Source organism: Parus major, chromosome 2 (assembly GCF_001522545.3).
Source record: "Parus major isolate Abel chromosome 2, Parus_major1.1, whole genome shotgun sequence".
NCBI lineage: Eukaryota > Metazoa > Chordata > Aves > Passeriformes > Paridae > Parus > Parus major.
Window position 1 is genome coordinate 47,818,671 of NC_031769.1, and position 19,981 is coordinate 47,838,651.

General features: G+C 39.7%; 1 protein-coding gene across 16 annotated transcripts in view; it reads right to left on the reverse strand.

Moving 5' to 3' along the window:
- Nucleotides 1-6,955: 6,955 nt before the first annotated feature.
- Nucleotides 6,956-19,981, reverse strand: part of ARPP21 (cAMP regulated phosphoprotein 21) — a 141,634-nt gene continuing 128,608 nt past the window's right edge. For all 16 annotated transcript variants that reach the window (XM_015617556.3, XM_015617557.3, XM_015617560.3 and 13 more), the window contains 2 exons: nt 8,946-9,097; nt 6,956-7,790 (listed from right to left, as the gene is read on the reverse strand). In XM_015617556.3, the coding sequence (XP_015473042.1) occupies nt 7,533-7,790; nt 8,946-9,097 (410 nt within the window). In that variant the 3' untranslated portion in view covers nt 6,956-7,532. The remainder of the gene's footprint in view (nt 7,791-8,945; nt 9,098-19,981) is intronic.

Genomic DNA, 19,981 nt, shown 5'->3' on the forward strand with positions numbered 1-19,981 from the left:
GTGTTTCATCTGCAGAGATGAAACAAAATGAAAGGGTGGCCATTAACACACACAGGAGCTTGGTTCAAGTGCCACATGTGAGCCTCATGCAAATGCAACTCTGCCTGCTTCCCATGAAAGAAACCTTGCTTCAAGCTTAAGCATAGCTAATGCTTGACCCTCACTGAATATTTGAGCCAGGAAGATTTCTGGATGCTTGCTGGCCCTCATTTTACTTACTGTTAATGAGATTAGCTGAGAATCTGCAAATTGCACTAAACTGTTATGTATAGGAAGCTTAGAAATATCCAGCACTTTTTTAAGGTCTGACCTCCCAGCTTTTACAATAGGCATTGAGATGTTGAAAGTAATTTTTTTTCCCCTGTGGAGATATTCTCTAAAGTATTTTAGAAGTTTTTGTCTCAAAGGCAGAATTTGTCCAGATTTTCCAATTAAGGTTTGATCTCAATGTCAGTTTTTTTCCTCCTTGGTTCCTAGATAAGATATTTTTCTTTCCTGCCAGCATCTGCACAAAATGTCGCATATCAAAGGACTATACTGTAACCACTCACCTCCTGACATTGTGTCTCATGTCTAAATCATTTCCTCAAAGAATCAATAACACTTAGCTTGGGAGACAGGAGCACAGTTCATGAGAAATTTTTTAAAATCTTGTTTCAATTGAAAGGCTTTAGAAAAATCCAAACAATTCATTTTTCTTAATCACAAAAATTTTTACTCACATGCATGTACATGCACAGAATCCCTTTTTCCCTACAGGCTCCACCTGGCATAGGAACCTGGTGATCCAAAGTTAATGGGAACTAAGTAGAAAATTTCCACTTTTCTACTATCAATTCACTTGTTCTTCCAATCACACTAAGAAGACACTGCCTAAGAAGGAAAAAAAAACCCAAATACCTAAGGAGTAAATGTACATCTCTTTTCCATGCAGATAAAAACAGTTTTTCCTGGTGGCAGAGATGATCTGGCACAAATTTGCAAGCAAAGCCCAGCTATGGCAAGTGTTTTGATTCACACTCATATGATTTATCCTTAGGGTTAAAAAAGCCATGTAGCCTTGAGATCTGTGAAACCTGCTTTTTATCTGAAGAGACCCAGTACTGTTTGAGGGGATCTTTTTCAAACATTTCTTTAGGGATATATTTAGTAGAGTTCAATGGGTATACAGTGCCATACATGGTCTTACATTTCCATGTCAGATATGCCTTTTGTAAAACTGTACCCATACCATAAAAGACAAATTACGTTTGACCTATTTTCCAAAACTATTTCTTAACAACACAAGGATAAACTGGAATATAGTGCTTCATTAAGTGTAGTTTTGCAGCTGATCTTTGCAAATGAAAACCAGGGAAGAATTTAATATTGCTTTTCAACAATCTGTCCATAAGTCTACCCTGAACACCTCTTATTCATCAGCTTGAAAGCTAATCACAGTTCCTCTCTTCCAGTTTTTTCCTGTAATTCCTACAACAATTAAGCCTTCTCAAGTCAATGAAAAAATACTGTCAAACCACTTCTTAGTAGTAATTACACCTGATGCTCAGGAAAGCCAGGACTTTTGACAAGAAATAAGAGATTATATACCAAAAACCACTTAAAAAAATTCAATTATTATCAAGTGAAGCAAACCACTCCTAGCACAAAAGAATTGCTTGTGAATAATTAACCTTTACAACAGTAATGAACAAGTATATGCTACAAAGAAGAAATGAAAGATGAGGAAAAGATCATGAAGCACTCCCCCTTATTTAATTCTCAGTGTAGTAATACATCCTGCTCTGAATAGCAGAACAGGCAACTGCGTAAGGCCAGTCATAGTCATTCGTGCAGTCAGGGCCATATGACACTAAAAAACCTGAAGAAAAATAACCCAGGTTTAGCCTCATCCCCTCCTTCTGTTCCTTAGTTTTGTTACACAATGGACCCTGTTGGGTGAGACCAACTATTATTATTATTTATTTATTTATTATTATTATTAATGATTAGATAACAAATACTGCTTTATGGAACTGCACATTCCATCAGGTCAAAGCTTCATTCCCAGTCCAATACTCATCTCTGACAGTGTCTGGAGAAAGGATGAATAGATGGGACAATGCTATGGTGATATTTCTCCAGGTTGTGTTCTGCTCTGTGGACTAAATGCTGGCTGGCTGTATTTAGCAGCTTTCAGTACAACATTATTTTCTGACCATGTCCACCCATCTCTGAAATGGCACCCAGCATCCTGCTGCAAGGAAAGCCACAGGTTGCCTAAAGGCTCTATGGGGAAAAAAATAGTTCTTCTCATGTTTAATTTGCTTGGATTTGTTTAATTTATCTGGTTTAATAGGAAAATTTCTCTTATGTCCCCTTGTCCTTATACTAGGAGAGATAATGAGGAGTCATCCCCTTCCACAGCTGGTGAGATATTGCAAAAAGAGTCAGAAGCCTGGGGGTTGATTCCTCCTTCTGATATGCACTGGAAAGCTGTCTTTTCAGGAGTGTGCAAGCCAGGGTCCACAAAACATGCAGGATTACAGCAATAGCTCAAGTCCCTCCCAGAATGCAGGGCCAACTATCCTCAGAAGCACTCCATGGCATTAAATATTTAACCATCAATCAATCCACTGCCCCAAAGGCTCATTATAAGCAACGAAAGGAACCAGCAGGGAAGACAGTCAATTCCTAAAGCAAACCAGGGGCAGAAATCCCTGGAAATGGTCTTTTGCCCTGACTGGGGAGCAGACGTGACCCGAATTGCTGCATCACCAATACTGTGTTAGGTGCAGGCAATGTCCATTCAGTGAGTGTATCCAAAACACTCAAGGCATTTCTATATCCTGCTACAGAGCTATGAATCATAGAATCATCAAGGTTAGAAAAGATCTTTAAGATCATTGAGTCCAGCCATTAATCTAACAGCACTGTATTCACCACTAAACCCTTCTCCTAAGTGCCACATCCATATGCCTTTTGAATATTTTCAGGGATGGCGATTCCCCCAGTTCCCTGGGCAGCCAATTTTAATGTCTGACTACCCTTTCACTGAAGAAATTTTTCCTAATAGCCAGCCTAAACTTTGGTGCAATTTGAGGTGATTTGCTCTTGTCCTATAGATTGTTACCTTAGAACTAAGAGATCGACCCCCACCTCGCTACAAACTCCTTGAAGCCTGTAGGATTGCTATTGAAGCACCAGTCTGAGCTTTCCTCAGTGTTTGCCCTAAGCTGCCACTCCACAAAATGATGGTGATGCCCTGCACCAGAAATGTGGTTTAGACAACATGAGCTCAGCAGGTGTCTAAGGTGTGAGCATTTCTGAAGCATGGTTCCTGGGCTAAGCACGAGTGGGACACTTTTGAAGACTAAGAACTACTCTCCCTCTCCCTTACCAGTCAAGAGGAGCTCTGAGGGACAAAATACCAAAACCCCAAACATAGACTGGCCATAACCCTCCATCAGAGCCTCTCCAGAGCATTAAGGGAGGAAACAGATTTCTCTGCAGTTGTCCCAAAGGAGCAACTCAACAGACTAGTGAACAACAGGGCTGAAAGGACACTGACCTGTGCATATTTCAGGGACACCAAGTGAAACAATTGTATTGAAGCATTAAGTGGCCATGTCAGGGCAGGTTCTCATGCTACAGAGCAGCTAAGAGGGCAGAGAACAAGATTCTTTGGCTACTCTACATGCCCCCTGCACATTCCCATTCCTTGCTGCTGGGATAATTTGTGGAGTCTTCCTTCAGTACAGAAGGCCTTCCATACAGAGTTAAACAGAAACATAAGGGAACACAATTTTAGAAGGAAATCATTGACTTCTTGGGCAGCACAAAGGGGAAAAACAATAGCAAATGGCATCTGGCTTCTGTACAGCCTCTACAAATTACAGCCCAAATGAATTAGAGCCATCTGAATGTGATGGCTGATCAGTGTCATCTGATGGAGTCAGCTTAATGCAGGATGTGCCTCCTTGGTTTTTCAGTGCAATACAGATTAGGAAAAAAAAAAGTGGCAAATTAAATATGTATAGGCCTTGGCAGAACTTTCCTTCAGCTATAGAATATAAAAAAGGAGGCAAAAGCAATATACAATGAACAAGGCAAGTATGCAGTAGGCAAAGGGAAAATGCAACAAACAGTCCCTAGCACCACAACAAAGCTGCACAGAGCAGCTGCCTGAGTCTGCCAAATTCCAAGGGAAGACTAGAGAAAAACGAGCCCACAGAGACAGAGCATCCCCACAGGAGAGGCACATGTCCTGTAAACAATTTCACTACTGAACTCATGGTGACCAGTTCCTGAGTTGCTAAGTCTGGCCATGTGAATCCAGCAGTACTCCTTTTACAGAGATTACCTACAAATATGTCAAAGGACTGAAGAAAAAGCACTGAGCTCCACCTATGCATTTCTGTTACATGCATTTACATCATTTTTTTTCCTCCTCATTCCCTCCCCTTCTGATAATTGTGAAACATCTCTGTTTTAATAGCAGAAAGGTGCTAAGCAATCCAGCTCAGAATATTTTTACTAATGAACAAAAATAGGATAAAGACTTGAAAAGATAGTATGATCAAAAAATAGAGGTTTTTTTTCTTCACTTGATATAGAAGAACTACTTAATTGTCTTCAAATACAAATTCTTTCATCATAAAGCAAATACTATACACCACCACATGAGATGGCTCCCCCATGTACATGGTACTGTAATAATTAGGGCATTTTCCATAGCTGAGGGAGAACAGATTCAGTTTCCTCATATGCCTAAGGAGATTCAAACTCTTCAGAGAGCGAGACAATCAGAGGATGTAGGCTATTTTGGGGTGGGTGGCTGTGACTGCCTACTGAAACTGCTAATTTTTAATACAAAAAGTTCAAGTCTTGTATCAGCAGGAAGGCACGTTAATGTGCAGGTAGCTGCTGCTGTCACCAGGCTGAGTGAAGTCAGTCAGTGGGATCCCTGCTCTTACAGCTAAGTAGGTGTTTTCTACCAGCTGGTCATTGTTCAAGCAGACAGGTAAATTATGGGAAAGCACGGCCATGGTCAGGCATGGGATATGCTGTTTGCCAAGGGAACATGACCTAGAACAGCCTAAGGACATGAGGAAATTCTGTCTACAAAAGCAAGATTCTTAGGCTTTCCTTTTTGACTCCCTTCCCCAGCTCCACTGAGAGCATATACAGCCCAGCTTGCCATCGATCTATGATGCTGAGGGCAGATTTTTTTAACCAGGCAATTCATATATTGTTCCCTGACAAGAGGGAAGATTAATAACGTAACTGCAGTGCTTCAGAGAAGAAATGGGACATAAATATAGTGATGACCAAAGGGTCTCTTCATCCCAGACACTGGGTGCATAGAGATTGCCCTTCCCTCCCCTCTCCTTCAGCCTGGGCACACACAACCTGTCCTGCACAAGGTCACCAGCAGGTAGGTCCTTCTTGCTGGACTCTTGCTGAGCCTTTACAGAGAAGGACACCCATTCATTCAGCTGTCAGTGATGCCACAGCAGCAAACCCAGCATTAGTTACATGTAATTACAGCCATGCTAGGACAGAAACCTCTGTTGTATATTAAATACTTCAAGGAAATAAACTATACAGTGCAGGGAATCTGAAATGAGAGCTCAGGGTCACAGGAAAAATTCAAATTCAATATCTTGATTAAAAAAAAAATAAAAAAAAAATCATGCCATCTCCCAAGGCATTTCACCTCTAATTGAAGAGTGGATTATGTTTACTTAACTGCTCATGCTCTTGACTGTCTCTCAGCAAATGAATCATGACTACATTACATAAAATTCAGTGTTTGGCTTTTTTATGATCCTACAGGACTGGATTCCACACTTTAAGACACATATGTACAAAAAAGGAATGAACTCTGAATGATATCTGTTTGTTTCATAGAAAGGAAAAATGTTTCTTTCAAATACAGATTGTAGCCCCTCCAGTTCCTGTTGCCACAGCTGAAGAGGAAACCAAAGGAAAGGCCACATATGCCAAAGGTAAAATTAAAGCTGTTTCACATTCAGATTAACATTGGTCAAGGACTATGTAGACTGCTGTCATCTACAGTACCTAAAATCATATTATGTCACATACAGATATTACATACAGAAGGACCTTGATTTTTTCTATAATGCGTATGCATAATTCTGGAGTGCTCAACTTTAACTATTGTAAAGGTGCTCAAATTTGATCAAAAAATGAAGTTTAAGTGAAAAAACTACTCAGACTTTTGTCTCAAATATTGTCATAATTGAAACAAAGTGAGGAACTCCATGCAGCATTTATGATTCAAGAACAATTTATCAGAACAAGCTGGGAATTTGAGTGAAGATGGACATAATAATAGAAAAAGCACCACAAGGACTGAAAAAGTTCTAAAACTTTCTGGCAAACCGCTGTGTTTTAAAAGCCTACCTCCCAAATATATTGTTTATTCCCACTTAAAAATGACAGACCTGATTCTTGTGTCATCTTCTTTTGTCAAAATTGCTTTTCAGCTGGAGCACCAATAATTGGGTCGAGCATCTCTATGTAGCAGGATTGCTGGGTACTGTGGTTGCTACATCAGTATTATCTGATCTTCCATCCAGTGGATTGAATGTCATGGGACAACTACGTCTTCTCATGCATGACTGTTGTGTGGTCTCTTGAAGAAGTGTGACTTAGTAGGGGCTTGAAGCAATGATGAGTTGTGTTTATGACATTCCTGGTCCTAGGGATTGGCAAAATGCAAACTCAGTTTAAAGTGAACTGGTACATCATTCACTGAATAATTCCTGGGCTATGCTACAATTCCAAAGTGGTCTCAGCTGTTATGGTACCTCTACATGGCTATGTTACCTTCTCATCCAACTCCTCTAAGCCCATTAAGCATTATTCTCCCATTAGCTTCACCTGAAAAAAAAGACAATGCAGAAACTAAAGGAAATTCACTCAGAAACAGAGGAGACCAAGCAGGTGGTAGAAACATGACCTTCCTTCATGAGGTCAAATAGCTTTATTGTGATTAAGCACTACAATACAGTATATATCCATAAAAAAACTCTATAGTGTATATAAATTATTCCTTCCATTCAGTAATTCTCTTTTTGTTTTCAATTTTTTTTTTTTTTTCATTTCCATTACAGCTTTGGTACAATGTGATTTTATTATATTTTTAAATACTTTTAGCTTCACAAACTCAACACAAAGTACAAAACTAATCCAAATCAGGGATATTACAATCTACACAGTGGTGTTCAGTGGTAGGAAAAAATCTTACCTCAATGAATTCATGTCACTAGCTAAGCTATAAAGGCATACCTAGCAGACATGACAAAAATATGCACCATTAACCAGCAAACATTTTTTTTTTTTCAAAATTTATTTTACTTCTTTTTTTTTTTCTTTTTTTACAGGTTTTTCCAGCAGCAAATCACTTGAGCATAGTCAGTACTCATGTCCCCAACTGATTATTCGGTTGTGTTCCTCTTCATTTGAAGGCCATGATTTATTTGTCAAATAATGCACCTCTATCCTCATAAATCTAAGCCACAGTGTCAGTACTTGACCTGCCACCCTGCATTGTTGATGCTCGCACAGTTTGTCCTGCAGCTGGCAGAAATAACTGGAACGTTATTGGAGGGGCAGTGTGGGGCAATCAGCCGGAGGTTGTTCTGTGGGGCAGGAGGTATGACATTACAGTAGACAGGCATTCCAGTGGCTGTAAGTGTTCCTTGACCTGATTGATTAGGTAGCATGATTGGTTGTTGATATGATTGTTGCGGCAATCCTTGAGAACCCTGGGTCATTGGCACCTATGTAGGAATACGGAAAGACGTAGGGAAAAAAAGACAGCAGTTACTAAGCAAGTTAAAGCAGGTTCCCAGTATCCCTATATTCCTTCTAACTGAATTTGAGTATACTGTACGTTCTGCCAAAATGTGCTATTTTCTGCTGCTCAGAATTGCTCTCATCTCTGAGGATTTTTTTGTTACAGAAGGTTTTAAAGAGAATTCCCTCTGCTTTTAGGCCTAGAAAGTGTCTCTGTCATGACCTACTAGACTATGCATTACTGGGATCAGTGCAAACAGAAGATTCAACCCTGGCATATCTAGGCCATCTAAAAGGTCTAAACCTTTGACTTGATCATTAACCTTTAAAACATGTTTTTAGTATATTAATTCTGAAGATGTAAGGGGAAAATTTTACCCACAAGCAATTCTCCCATTTCCATCTGTGTCACTGAAGTGTTTTCAAAGAAGCTGAGGGAAAAGGGGAATGGCTGCTCAATCAGTGCAAACTATTAAAATGAACCAGATGTCGTTTAGTTTCTTAACTTTCCAGAGGGACCAGTAGGAAGTGTAAGCACAGGCCACCTCTCACATGTGCTTGGTGTAACTCACGGAAGCTAGGTATAAAGGTGGGGAAATAAGTCTGGGTAACTTACGGACTTGGTAAAAATCAAGCCACTGCCTTCCCTCTCCCCAGAACCCATTAAACATTAATCCATCTGGCTACAGCTTGTTATAGAAGACATGGTGAGATCCTTGGCAGGAGTCTCCACAGATGAGTAATTTTTAACTGGATCAGGCAAAGCCCTCAACTTCATTACAGGAAACAGTACTGCACTGGCAAAAAAGAGAAGAAATGAACAATGTTCTTATATTTTTTTAAATTAATTTTCTTCACAGGAAGAAGTCTAATTCCTTTGTTCTTTGTGACATTGCCCTCACTGCAGACTGTAATAAATAGTTCATTTGAAGCATTCCAAACTCAGAATGAAAATCAGGAGTTCTTAGACCATGTGAATAGGAAGCAAAGAAACCGATTTGACTTAGAAGCATATTCATCAGAAGGCTTCCTGCCACACACTATCCAAATGAAGTTATTAGAGCACCGTGTGATGCAAAACCTTAATTCAATTAAGCATTCTCCAAGAAAATAAGTCTTTTCTTACAGCTCCTAAATACCTGATAAGACGACATGGCTGGATACTGCACCATCATGCCTTGCACCTGATTTCCCTGTTGATTATTCATCAGGTTCTGGCTTTGGGGCGGCTGCTGCATTCCCATGATACCCTGGAACCCCTGCTGCTGGTTCGGCAGGACAGGCTGGTAACCTGGAAGAAGAAAGACATCTTCAAATACCCTGCTGCTTGTAGGGGCAAAATTACAGCAGTTCTAAGGTATAGCAAATGATCCCATCATTTATACCCACGTTAGTCAAAAAGTTACTCGTTCCTGCAGAAATGCTACTGGAAATGAAAACTGAAGTGTAATAAACAAGTGCCATGAACTGGCAGCCCTGGCAGGCTGAGTGGGAAACATGCTTTTGTTATGCTTTTTGACACTGTGGCAGAGACCACCTGGAGGAATGTCTGACTGCAGCACAAGGCTGTAAAGCCCTAAACAGATGCAGGGTGCTACTGTCTTTGGCTATTTCCTCAGAGGCAAAACTCCCAACAACTTCAAGGACACCAGTATTTGGCCTTCACAGTCTAATCTGACCATTTCTTTTAGGTTGCATTTCTAACCTTTCCCTCTTACCTTGTCATGCAGCTCCCTAGCAGGATATAAACAGAGAAGCATTTATTTAATAAGAAGAACATCTCTATACACACTGGCTCTCACTTGCCAAGTTTTTTATGCAATTAGAGCATATTAAGGGTCATAATACACTGGACTGTTTTCATGTGTGTCAAAGAAGGAAAATCATAAATTAGGGAGTATCCTCCCCATTGCCTGGTAGGAACACTGCTAACACATCCGTGTCTGCACAAGGGTGAGAAGCTGATGCCTCTGTTTTAACCTGTGACTAACTCTGTGTTCAAAGTCACCACAATACTGTAGGTTTTCCGCTGGGATGGCTCCTCTAGGACAAATGGGGAAATGGGCAAAGACTGGATGATCTAGAGAGCCAAGCCACTAATGAGGCAGCAGTGTGGATGGGAAGGCAAGCACAAATAAAAAATTGCTCATCAGCAATGCAATTTTGCCTGGGAATGAGCCTAGACAGATGGAACTGGGCTGGCTGAGTGATGCTGATATTTAGCAATTAAGAACTTCACAGAAAAAGCAGGAAAGGAAAGGAAGTTGAAGATCCTGCCCTTGAAAAATGTGGCCAGGCATAGGTATTATAAATCTATGAATAATTTCTCCTTCACACATTCTGTGTTCTTTAGCACTCATATTTTTAACATGCAGTTATGCAGTGCACTATTAACTCTGTAGTGATGTTCTTACAATAAGCATATTTTAGACAAAGAAGAACTACCAGAAGAAGAACTCTGTGTCATCTTTCTATGAAAAAATGTGTCACGTCTGCTCAATTTATATTCATGAATACAGTACCTGGTTCAATATATTTCACAAAGTGAAAGCCATCATCTGGATATTTTTCATCATGTAAGAGAAATAAAGTAACAAATGTCTCTGTTTCTGCTGGTTTATTGTCAATTGATAGCTTTCCTTCTAAATCTGTTCTTATGCCAGCGAAATGTTGAGATTTCTGGTCAAGTATTTGGCATTAAAGATGCCATCCCAGAGATTAATGTTTCCAGTCAACTGAGCAAAATTAAAAAATAATTCCATGAGTGATTAACTTGGCTGGGATATAGCATTAAGGACCTCCCAAACTCACCAGATTATTATACATTCAGATTTGCTCTTTTCCTATGCCCAAACACTGTGTCAGCATATTTTTTAGTCATAAAAATTACCAACATCAGAACTGCTGTAACTGAGTTTACAGAAGGCTTATACAGCAATAATAAAATTGCAAGGCCTCTTCTGCTCCAGTACACCAATTATAGGGGGGAGGGGATAAAGGATAGAAATAAAAAATTTAGCATTACTCTTCAGGTATTTGCAGGACTAGAAATTTAAGTAGAGAGGTGTCAACTGACAGCAGAAGCAGCAACACAAAATTCATCTCCTGTCACCTCTGGTTGTTAAAGTTAAGTCCCAGATGCATAAAGAACCATAGATGGATAGTGAGCTAGGGATCAAGTGACACTTTTGGAGAATGTAATCCAGCACTGGATTTGAGAACTAGATTGTAATGCACGGGCCCGGGGTGGCAGACTGGTGCCCTGCAGAGACAGACAGACAGACACCACTGGAGTCAAGCAGAAAGCAGCCCTTCTGTTATCTCTAGTAAATGTGATTGCACTAACATTACTTTTGTGAGACTACTGCTAATGCCCTGCTGTGTGTTTGAATACACATACTGAACACTTCACCTCAGCTTTGTGTTTCCATATTCTCCAAATATGACAGATTTATGACCCAGTGCAGACATGACTATCAAACTGAAACAAAAAGTCATGGAAAAGTTGATACGGCTACCCTTACGATGAATGTATAGGCATGATGTCCTGGGGGTATTACAAAAACATAATCATAGAACGGGTTTGGATGGGAGGGACCTTAAAGACCATCTAGTTCCAATGACATACACAAACATAAACACCATCCCTGAAAATCTTCTCTGTACTAGCAAACACTGCTTAGTACATAACATATCCACTTCAGGTTTTAGGTGCAGAAATATGAAAAGGAGATGGGCTAAAGACCTGATGTCCACTGGGCCACACATTATTATTTTAACAATCTTATTCCAGCACCCTTCAAAGGACTTTAGCGATTTCTCCTGACCATGGGACATATGCACCCCTCACCCCTGTCCCAACCTGCAGACTACATCAATTACATCCCTGAAAGTGAGAATAAGACCTTTTTCCTATTCCATGTGTAAGCCTTTTGCAATGCTCTGACCACATAGAAAAGCCTCAATACACATACATGCACTCTAACATACTTCAAATTTGACTAGATGGGAGAAAATAGGTTATACCCTGAATCCTCTTAGACTTTAAGGGAACATGAGGAGGAAATCTTCCTCCTGTGAGAAGGAGGTACTCTTGAATATTTAATGCCCTGACTTGTAAGTAGAAATGGGGAAGTTTAAGAAGTTTACTGGCCTGTGTGTCTCTTTGCAAAGATGTTGGCTGTCATCTCTTCCTTACTTAATATTCATGGACTTTTTTTTTTTATGATCAGTACCCTTTGGAATTTAATTGAAGCTATGGATATCAGACTGTGCTGCAGAACCCAGTACAGCAAAATCCAGCATCTTCTTTAAGGTTCTGCGTCTCTATAAAGTCACTTCATTTTACCCGATAGCAAAGCCTGACCCTTTATTATATTAAATACATGAAGAAAGATGCAGGTTTGTCCATTCTATTGAACATAAAAACTTGACAAGATACAAAACTATATTCCAGCATTACAGAGGAGGTACAGAATATTAAAAAGTGAATTAATTTTTTTATCTACAACAAGCTTTATAATCAAGAAAAAAAATACTGCGACAAAACAAAAAAGCTAATATCTGTTTTGTTAAATGACTTCTGTTTCAGCACAAATGAAAGTAGAACAACTGTCACTCTATGTGGCAATCCATTTGGACAAGAAGCTGATAATATCAGAAACCAGCTGATCTGAATTTCCTATCACTGCAGCCCAAATTCTCCAGGTAGTATTTGAAACAGGTCTTCCAGTGTTTACTGGATGTTGATATCTCCATACGTTTCTGCACTCTGGCCAGGAAAAGGAATGGAGGTGGGACAATTGTGACTAATATCAACCTTTTAACACTGTTTGTGAAACTATATCCTCTTTTTGGTTTTTTTTGTTTTAATTTTTCCTCAGACACAAACTATCAGAGAGTGCTATACCACCAAAATTACTTAATTTGTACACACACAGCACAGTCTTAAACTATGCCATCCTTTTCATGTGTTATTTACTTTCCAGTGACATGGAAATAATACTGTATTCTCAAAAGTCTTGAACACTGACTGCAGTGCTTGAGAAACCAGGCTTCACTGGGCAGAGATGGATGTTTTGGAGCAACACAGGTGTAAGAAAAGTGAGAACAGGAAGTGGCAACATGCTTACACAGCAGTAGTTTTCTTTGCACTTGCTCTTTTGCTCATTAGCTTTCATACTACATGAAGAGTAATCCTTAAAAGCCTCTTTACTGTCCCCTGAGAACATACATACGTGGTTTATTTTCTAATGGCAGTACACATCAGATGAACCATCCTATTACTGCAAGCTCCAGGGCCTCTTTACTGCAATTATATCATCCTGCTCTGTGTTATCTCTGCCACAAAGGAGGATTTTTTAAATCAGGGCAAACATGAGAGACACTGTTAAACAACCAGAGGAACAAATTGTGCACAGAATTTCAATGAATGCCTCAGAGGAAAGATGAGCCTTGGATTCCAGCTGAAATGGAAGAGGCCGTCATATCATCAAGGTAATTCTCTCAACCTTTACAGCCTGCCTCACCATGCTAAAAGTCATCTAACTTAAACATCCCGGGGGAGAAAGACTTCCTGAAAGACCCACAAATGTTTCAGTTTCCTAATGAGGCAATGCAGCTCAGAAGACAAAATGCAGCAGTTTTACACCTCTGCCTGTAGTATCACCCAGAGCTGCAATTAAAGCATGTTTGGTGCTCTCCTGGCCTCAGCACACATCCTTCATGAATGGAACATTCATGTTGGGAGGGACTGCTTCATTGCTCATTTCAGATTTGAAGCATGGGTTACCAATGTTCAGAACATGTGTATCAGCACTGTGGGTAAAGAGTGTCTGACGAACACAGGCGAGAGTCCCTCAGCGGCAAATCTTACTTTGCTCTTCCCACTTGAACAGATTCCTTGCATTCATGCCCATCCAATGCAAACACATACACTCACAGTGCTTTTCATGTAACATGATTTGAGAGCTCACCTGCTCCCTTTCTGCTTTACTCAGTGTTGTGCCACCTAAAATTCAGGTACCTCGGCAACACACAGCAGTGTCTTAGGGCAAGCTAAGTCCAAAAGAAAGTCAAAAGTTACCACAAGCAGAGGTAAATGGGCTGAGTGGAATGCTGAACAGAATCTGGTTGTGCTTCTGCTTGCTCTGCAACTAGTGCAGTGCCTTTCTGGTATGCTATACCACCCACCCTTTACTTTCCCCTCTCTCCCCCAGTTTAGACCAGCTTGGCCCCTGCAGCAACTGCCAGGAGCACTGAGAAGAGATTGAATTTGAGCTCACATGGAAAAGCCAAGGGGAACAAGCACCAACTCTTGGTGTGGACCCTGTGAAGTCCTTGAAAATATTTTAGAAGCAAATTTTGCACACAGAAGTGGCTTATATTTGCAGAAGACTCCCCAAAACTGCTAATAGCTGAGAAGCAAGCTAAAAGCACGATCCAGAGTCAGGAAGCACACCGCTTTCTGAAAGGGTTAATGAGCTCACTCTGCTCAACTTACTCAAAAGATGAAGAAGTATCTGTAAACAGACAGCTGTGCTGGTTTTGGCCAGGGTAGAATTGATTCCTTTCTAGTAGCTAGAATGGGATTAAGTTTTGGATTTGTGCTAAAAATAGTGTTGATAATTCAGGGATGTTTTAGTTACTGGTGAGCAGTGCTTACTCAGAGTTTCTGCTCCTCACACCACCCCATCAGTGAGGAGGCTAGGAGCGAACAAAGAATTTGGGAGGAGACAAAAGTGAACAAAGGAATATCCCATAGTATATGACAACATGCTCAGTGTACAAAGCTGAGGCAAGGAGGGAGTGGGGAATGCTCAGAGTGAGTATTTTTCTTCCCAACTTACTCTTAGGTGCGAAGGAGCCCTGCTTTCCTGGGGGTGGCTGAACACCTGCCTGCCCATGGGAAGTGGTGAATGGATTCCTTGTTTTGCTTTTCGTGCACTCATGGCTTTTGGTTTCCCTGTTAAACTGTCTTTATCCCAACCCATGAGTTTGCTCATTTTTAATGTTCTGATTGTCTTCACTGCACCGTTGGGGAAAGTTAGTAAGCAGCTGCATGGGGCTGAGTTGTTGGCTGGGGTTAAACCATAACATAGTTCTTGAACAGACCAGAAAATGGTATAATAAAATTACATGTCTGGAAGACAAACCTAGAACTTTTCAGATTAGAAATAAAATTCCAAGTTTCAACAGACACTATAATTAACAGGGAGGCAATTTACTGAGAGTGGAAGGACATTTGTATCACTTAAAACCTCTAAAATAAGGATGGACATCTTGCTAGAAGATATTCATCAGTTTAATAAGTAGTTCAGGTAATAAAAATTATTAGAATGTGCTCATTGTCCAGTATTAGTCAGACCATTAAACTGCATATTCCAGATTTTAAATAATTAAGAAAATATTAGCCAGTTAGCTTTTAACACTTTTCCTGTCTCCCAAGGAAAAGGACCAATCTTTTGCATATGAGACAAGATCCTGTCCCCAGTCCTCCTTCTTTTAATCACATGCTGGCAATGCCACGCAGCTCATTCCACAAGCAGAGTTCACCTGTGTACAGTAGATATCCTAAAGGGTATTTCTGGCCTATTTTAGTTTACTTTGCCCTGGCTGGAATAGATATAGAGCTCAGTAGACTTTGTAGACTGAAGAATTTGGTTGGTATCTATTCGCACAATTTTACTAGGCTATGTTCTCCTTTAAGAGAGATAAATATAATAATATAATATAAATATAATAATTTAATAAGCTGTGGGCAAAGTATTAAAACACACGGATGTAGCTTTTACTTTATAGTAATAAAAATTTACAATGCCCAATATTAAGTTATAATCAGAGAAGAAAAAATGTCATTGTAGAACTACAATTCACTCATAGACACGTGAGTACATTTGGTGAAGTTTTTGACAACTTTCTTTTTTTACCAAAAGCTCCATCCCAAAGTATTTGCAAAACTGTAAGGAGAAAAAAAAATGAAGCAAGCTGTTCAGTAAGATCTAGCATTATCTTAGAATCACAGAATTGAATCATAAAATTGCTTAGGGTGGGAAAGACCTCTAAAATCATCAAGTCCACCCACTGCTCTAACACTGCCACATGCACCCCTGAACCACACCCCTAAGAACCTTTTGATTCTCAGACCCTAAAGGTTATCTGTAAAACAGGAGCAAAGCCAGCCTAACTGGGGAACTTTGCATAGGACAGTTGGCCAAATTGTGGGAGCTACATAATGAGTTGGATTCCCAGCACAAGTGAAAGCAGGAATTTGAGCCAAGTTCCACTCCAAGGCACTGTGTTCTTGCTGGCTTCTCACATCCAGGCATGATGTGTTAGAATTGGGTACCCAATGGCCTAAGGAAAAGGTTTGGGATTTGGTTTTCTTTTGGGTTTTTTTTTGTTATGCAGGTGACCATTTTCTGGCAAGTTTCACTGCAAATGATGGACTAAACTCTCATGGAATGTAAAATTATTCTATACATTTAAGCTAATTTTGATTTTAGCCTCAACCCAAAGTGTCTGCAGTTTGGGAGACTTCCATAGAAGACACATCAATTAATGTCTCCCTCCTGGTGTTATTTTCTGTGAGTCTGAAGATTTAAACTGCATCTTGTGCCGCTGGAATTCAAAACACTTTGTAAACAATTTTGTAGTTTATACTTGGACCTAAAATCCAAAGCACACTGCAAAGTAAATCTGCTGCAGTTGATCTACCCATTCCTACTGTGCCTGCCTTCTCCCTGCAATATACATAAAAATGTTTTGACCTACTAAGACCTTTGAGCTGTATATTCTACTTGAAGACATCACAGATAATTTATGGGTGTGAACTTGACACCGTGTGAGCTAGAAGGACAAGTACATAATAGCTGAATGCTAAAATTCTATCCCTTTCTCCTCAAAACACAAGACCACACAATTATTTTATTTAGTTTTCAGACACATACAAAGGAGGAAAAAACCAAACAAGAATACTTATGTGTGAAATAAAGTCTTAAGAAGCAACAGAAAATGTACTTAGGTATGAGGTAGCACGTAAACCAGCACATGTCAAAAACCACAGCAGCACACAGATTCATTTCACCCACGGCACTCAGCAAGTACAGACCCTCCAAAAACAAGAGAAGCCTTTTAACACAAGTGACTCACAGTTTGGCTTCTTTCATTTCAGGTAAAAGCACATCCCACTCCAGCAGTACAGCTTGCAGGGGAAACCATGGGTTATTATGTTAGATTTGTTTTCAAAACTTTAAACTAATGGCATCGCTTCTTTCAAGTTGTGTGAGATCAAAACAATTTTTAGCTAATGGAACTCCAGTTACATTCACTGGAAACAATGCAGCAAATGTATTCCTAAAGTGATTACAATGACAGTGACTCGAATAATTCTCTGCAGAGCTGAGGTTATTGAACTGCAGGATGTTGAACTTTGAGTCTTGAAAGATAATTGCTGCCAGAATCATAGCTCTGAGTTCCTAAATTGGCCATAGCTTTGTAAAAAACACATTCCCAAACCTGGTAACAGACCAATAGCCACATTTGATGTCAGACTCACACACAAAGAACTGTATTCAGCTGCATTAAGAAACTCAGCAAAATGTATATGAATCAGAGATAGGAGCCTGTAAGATTTATTATCACAAGAGAAAGAACAAAAATCCCAGATAAAAAGTTGGATTGTCTTCCCCATTCCTCATTCTCTCTCTGGTTTACGAAGCTACAAATCCCATAAAAGCAATAGTGCAAAAATATCTTTATCCAGCTTTAGAAGAAGAAGCAAAACTTGGAAATTTCCTGCAATTTTGGATGATTACAGAGCAACCTATTTGTTGGATTTATTAAAAACTTTAGATGAAAATACTCTGCAACACTAGATTGTTTTTTTTTTTTTTTTGTGTATAACAGCTCTGAAATCGCCCATGTGGCGAGTTCCTCTAGAGTGCTAGAACAGAATCAACCCAGGTGAACTGCCCCTCCTTGTACTCTTGCTTTATTCTTCCTCAAAAAGCTCTACCTTGGTTTTACTTGTTTTGCTGCCCCAGGGGCTTGAAGAAGCCCAAAGCACAGAGCATCTGAAGCATGGATAGTTTCATGTTCTACTCAAGACAATGCTGCCAACTGGGGGCATTTCTCCACTGCTAACAAAATGGGAAAAAAAAAATAAATTTAGGGGAGTAACACAACTTCCCTAGCAAAGCAAACCCTCCTGGTGCAAAAGCTGTGCAGGATCAGAGCCTCAAAAATAACTTTTTAACTCAGCTTTTCCTATATAGACCAAAATAAGGTACATTTTTACAAAAGCCAAGATAGACTGCTTTTTGCACAGACTTCCTTGAGAATAGTCACTGCATAAAACAAATGAGTTCACCTGGGAGGTAGAAAGCCTCCTGTTGGGGTGATTTAGATTATGGCAATGAGAAATGATGGAAGAAACACCACATATCACAGTGTAAGATTTAGCACTTCTTATATGCCAAAGAAATATCCATTACCTTTTACCCATTCTTTTACCTTTTTTCTATGTTGCTAAGTTCCAACCTGGAAGTGAGGAATAGCATTATCTCTTGAAAAACATTTATATGCATGCTCGCTGTCCCATGGGTGAAAAAAATGTTTTTGCAAAGAGTGCTGAACATTTATTTAGTGCCTACTACTTCATCATCCAAGCAACTACCTTTAGGGCAAACATGCAAAATCCTGGGTAAATTGAATTTATGAATCACTTAAAGATGCATATCCACCCCTCAGTTACTTTTCCACACCTGAACAGAGTTGGTTTAAAATTCGGTGACTTCACTACTGAGTAAAAAGGCCCAGGCAAGTGAGAGGTATGATTAAATACTTTCATTATATACCTAATGAAATCACATACTGTAACATCTTCTGAGACTGAAATTTTAATTAAGGCAGGCTGGCATTTTGGCTTTTTTTGCCCCCCTTATGTTCCAGAGGAACAGCAGGTAAGGTCAAACAAAAAGCTTATGTGATAAAATTGCGAGAGAGTGCTCCTGGGAGACCTGGCATTATTAACAAGAACATGAAGAAGGGCACAGTTGAACAGTTCAAAGATAAATGATTGCACTCAGTTTACTTTTTGCTATCAACTGGAGAACCTGAGAGAGGTGTTATTTGACAGGAAATGTATATAAATATGCATCAAAAAGAGCTTGAATGGATACAAATACAGAAGACTTGCGACTGGAGAAATGTTTTTCTTCAGCTTAAAATCTGGATCCATTCCTTTACTTCTCTATACAAAGGATTTTCAAATTATAGGGACAGCTTTAAGAAGAACTTGCTACTAGTAAGTGGCTTGATGCTGAAAATAAATGTGTTCTTGCTGAGAACCTAAAACCATGTAATTATATGACACTTTAATCACTTATTTCATTGCTTTCCAATACACATTTATTTTATGTTTTGAGACCTTTTAGCCCTCTTCCTGCTCTTCAAAAACTATGACAAATATTTCTTGCTCTTCTCCTTGAAGATAAATCTAAAGATAAACAGAGGGGCACCTCTTACAGACATGGTATATAACTCAAAGCTTCTGTAAGATTTTGAAAAGAAAATTCTATTTTTAAGAGAAATCCTTTTATCTCACTTCAGTAAAAAAAAAAAAAAAAATAAAAAAAATAGAGGGAACAGCCAGCTGCAATCCAAAATAATTGCAACACAATAATGCAGGGCTCCATTACAGCAGCCTAATTCCGGTAAAGCAGCTGATCCGGGATCTTGGCACTTGCCCAGGCCCTGGAGCTTGACTTAAATGCATTAACCCAAAGCATGTGCAGCTGTTTTTGTAATCTGAGGCTTCTCCATTTTATTGGGGACCAAGAAAGATTAAAAAGAAAAAAACAGAAGTCACCAAGCCAGCAAATGACACAGGTGAAATAAAGAGAGAGAAGGAAAGTATGTTATGCTTTTGAACTAAGTTAATCCATGGAGCCACATGAACAGGCTCAACAGCTTTGGAGAAATGAACTTTGGACAGCATTTCCCTTTGGCCAGTGCCATGAGCAAGGGTTTACACTGGAGTGTTGCAGATGCCCAAAGCCAGCTGAGGTGCCTGCAGGGAGGGTACTGCAGGACCTGGGAGGATACCACATTATTCTGAGAGGGGTGAAGCCCCTCTCATCCCTAAACCACTGGAGGCACGCATTGCAGTCTGGTA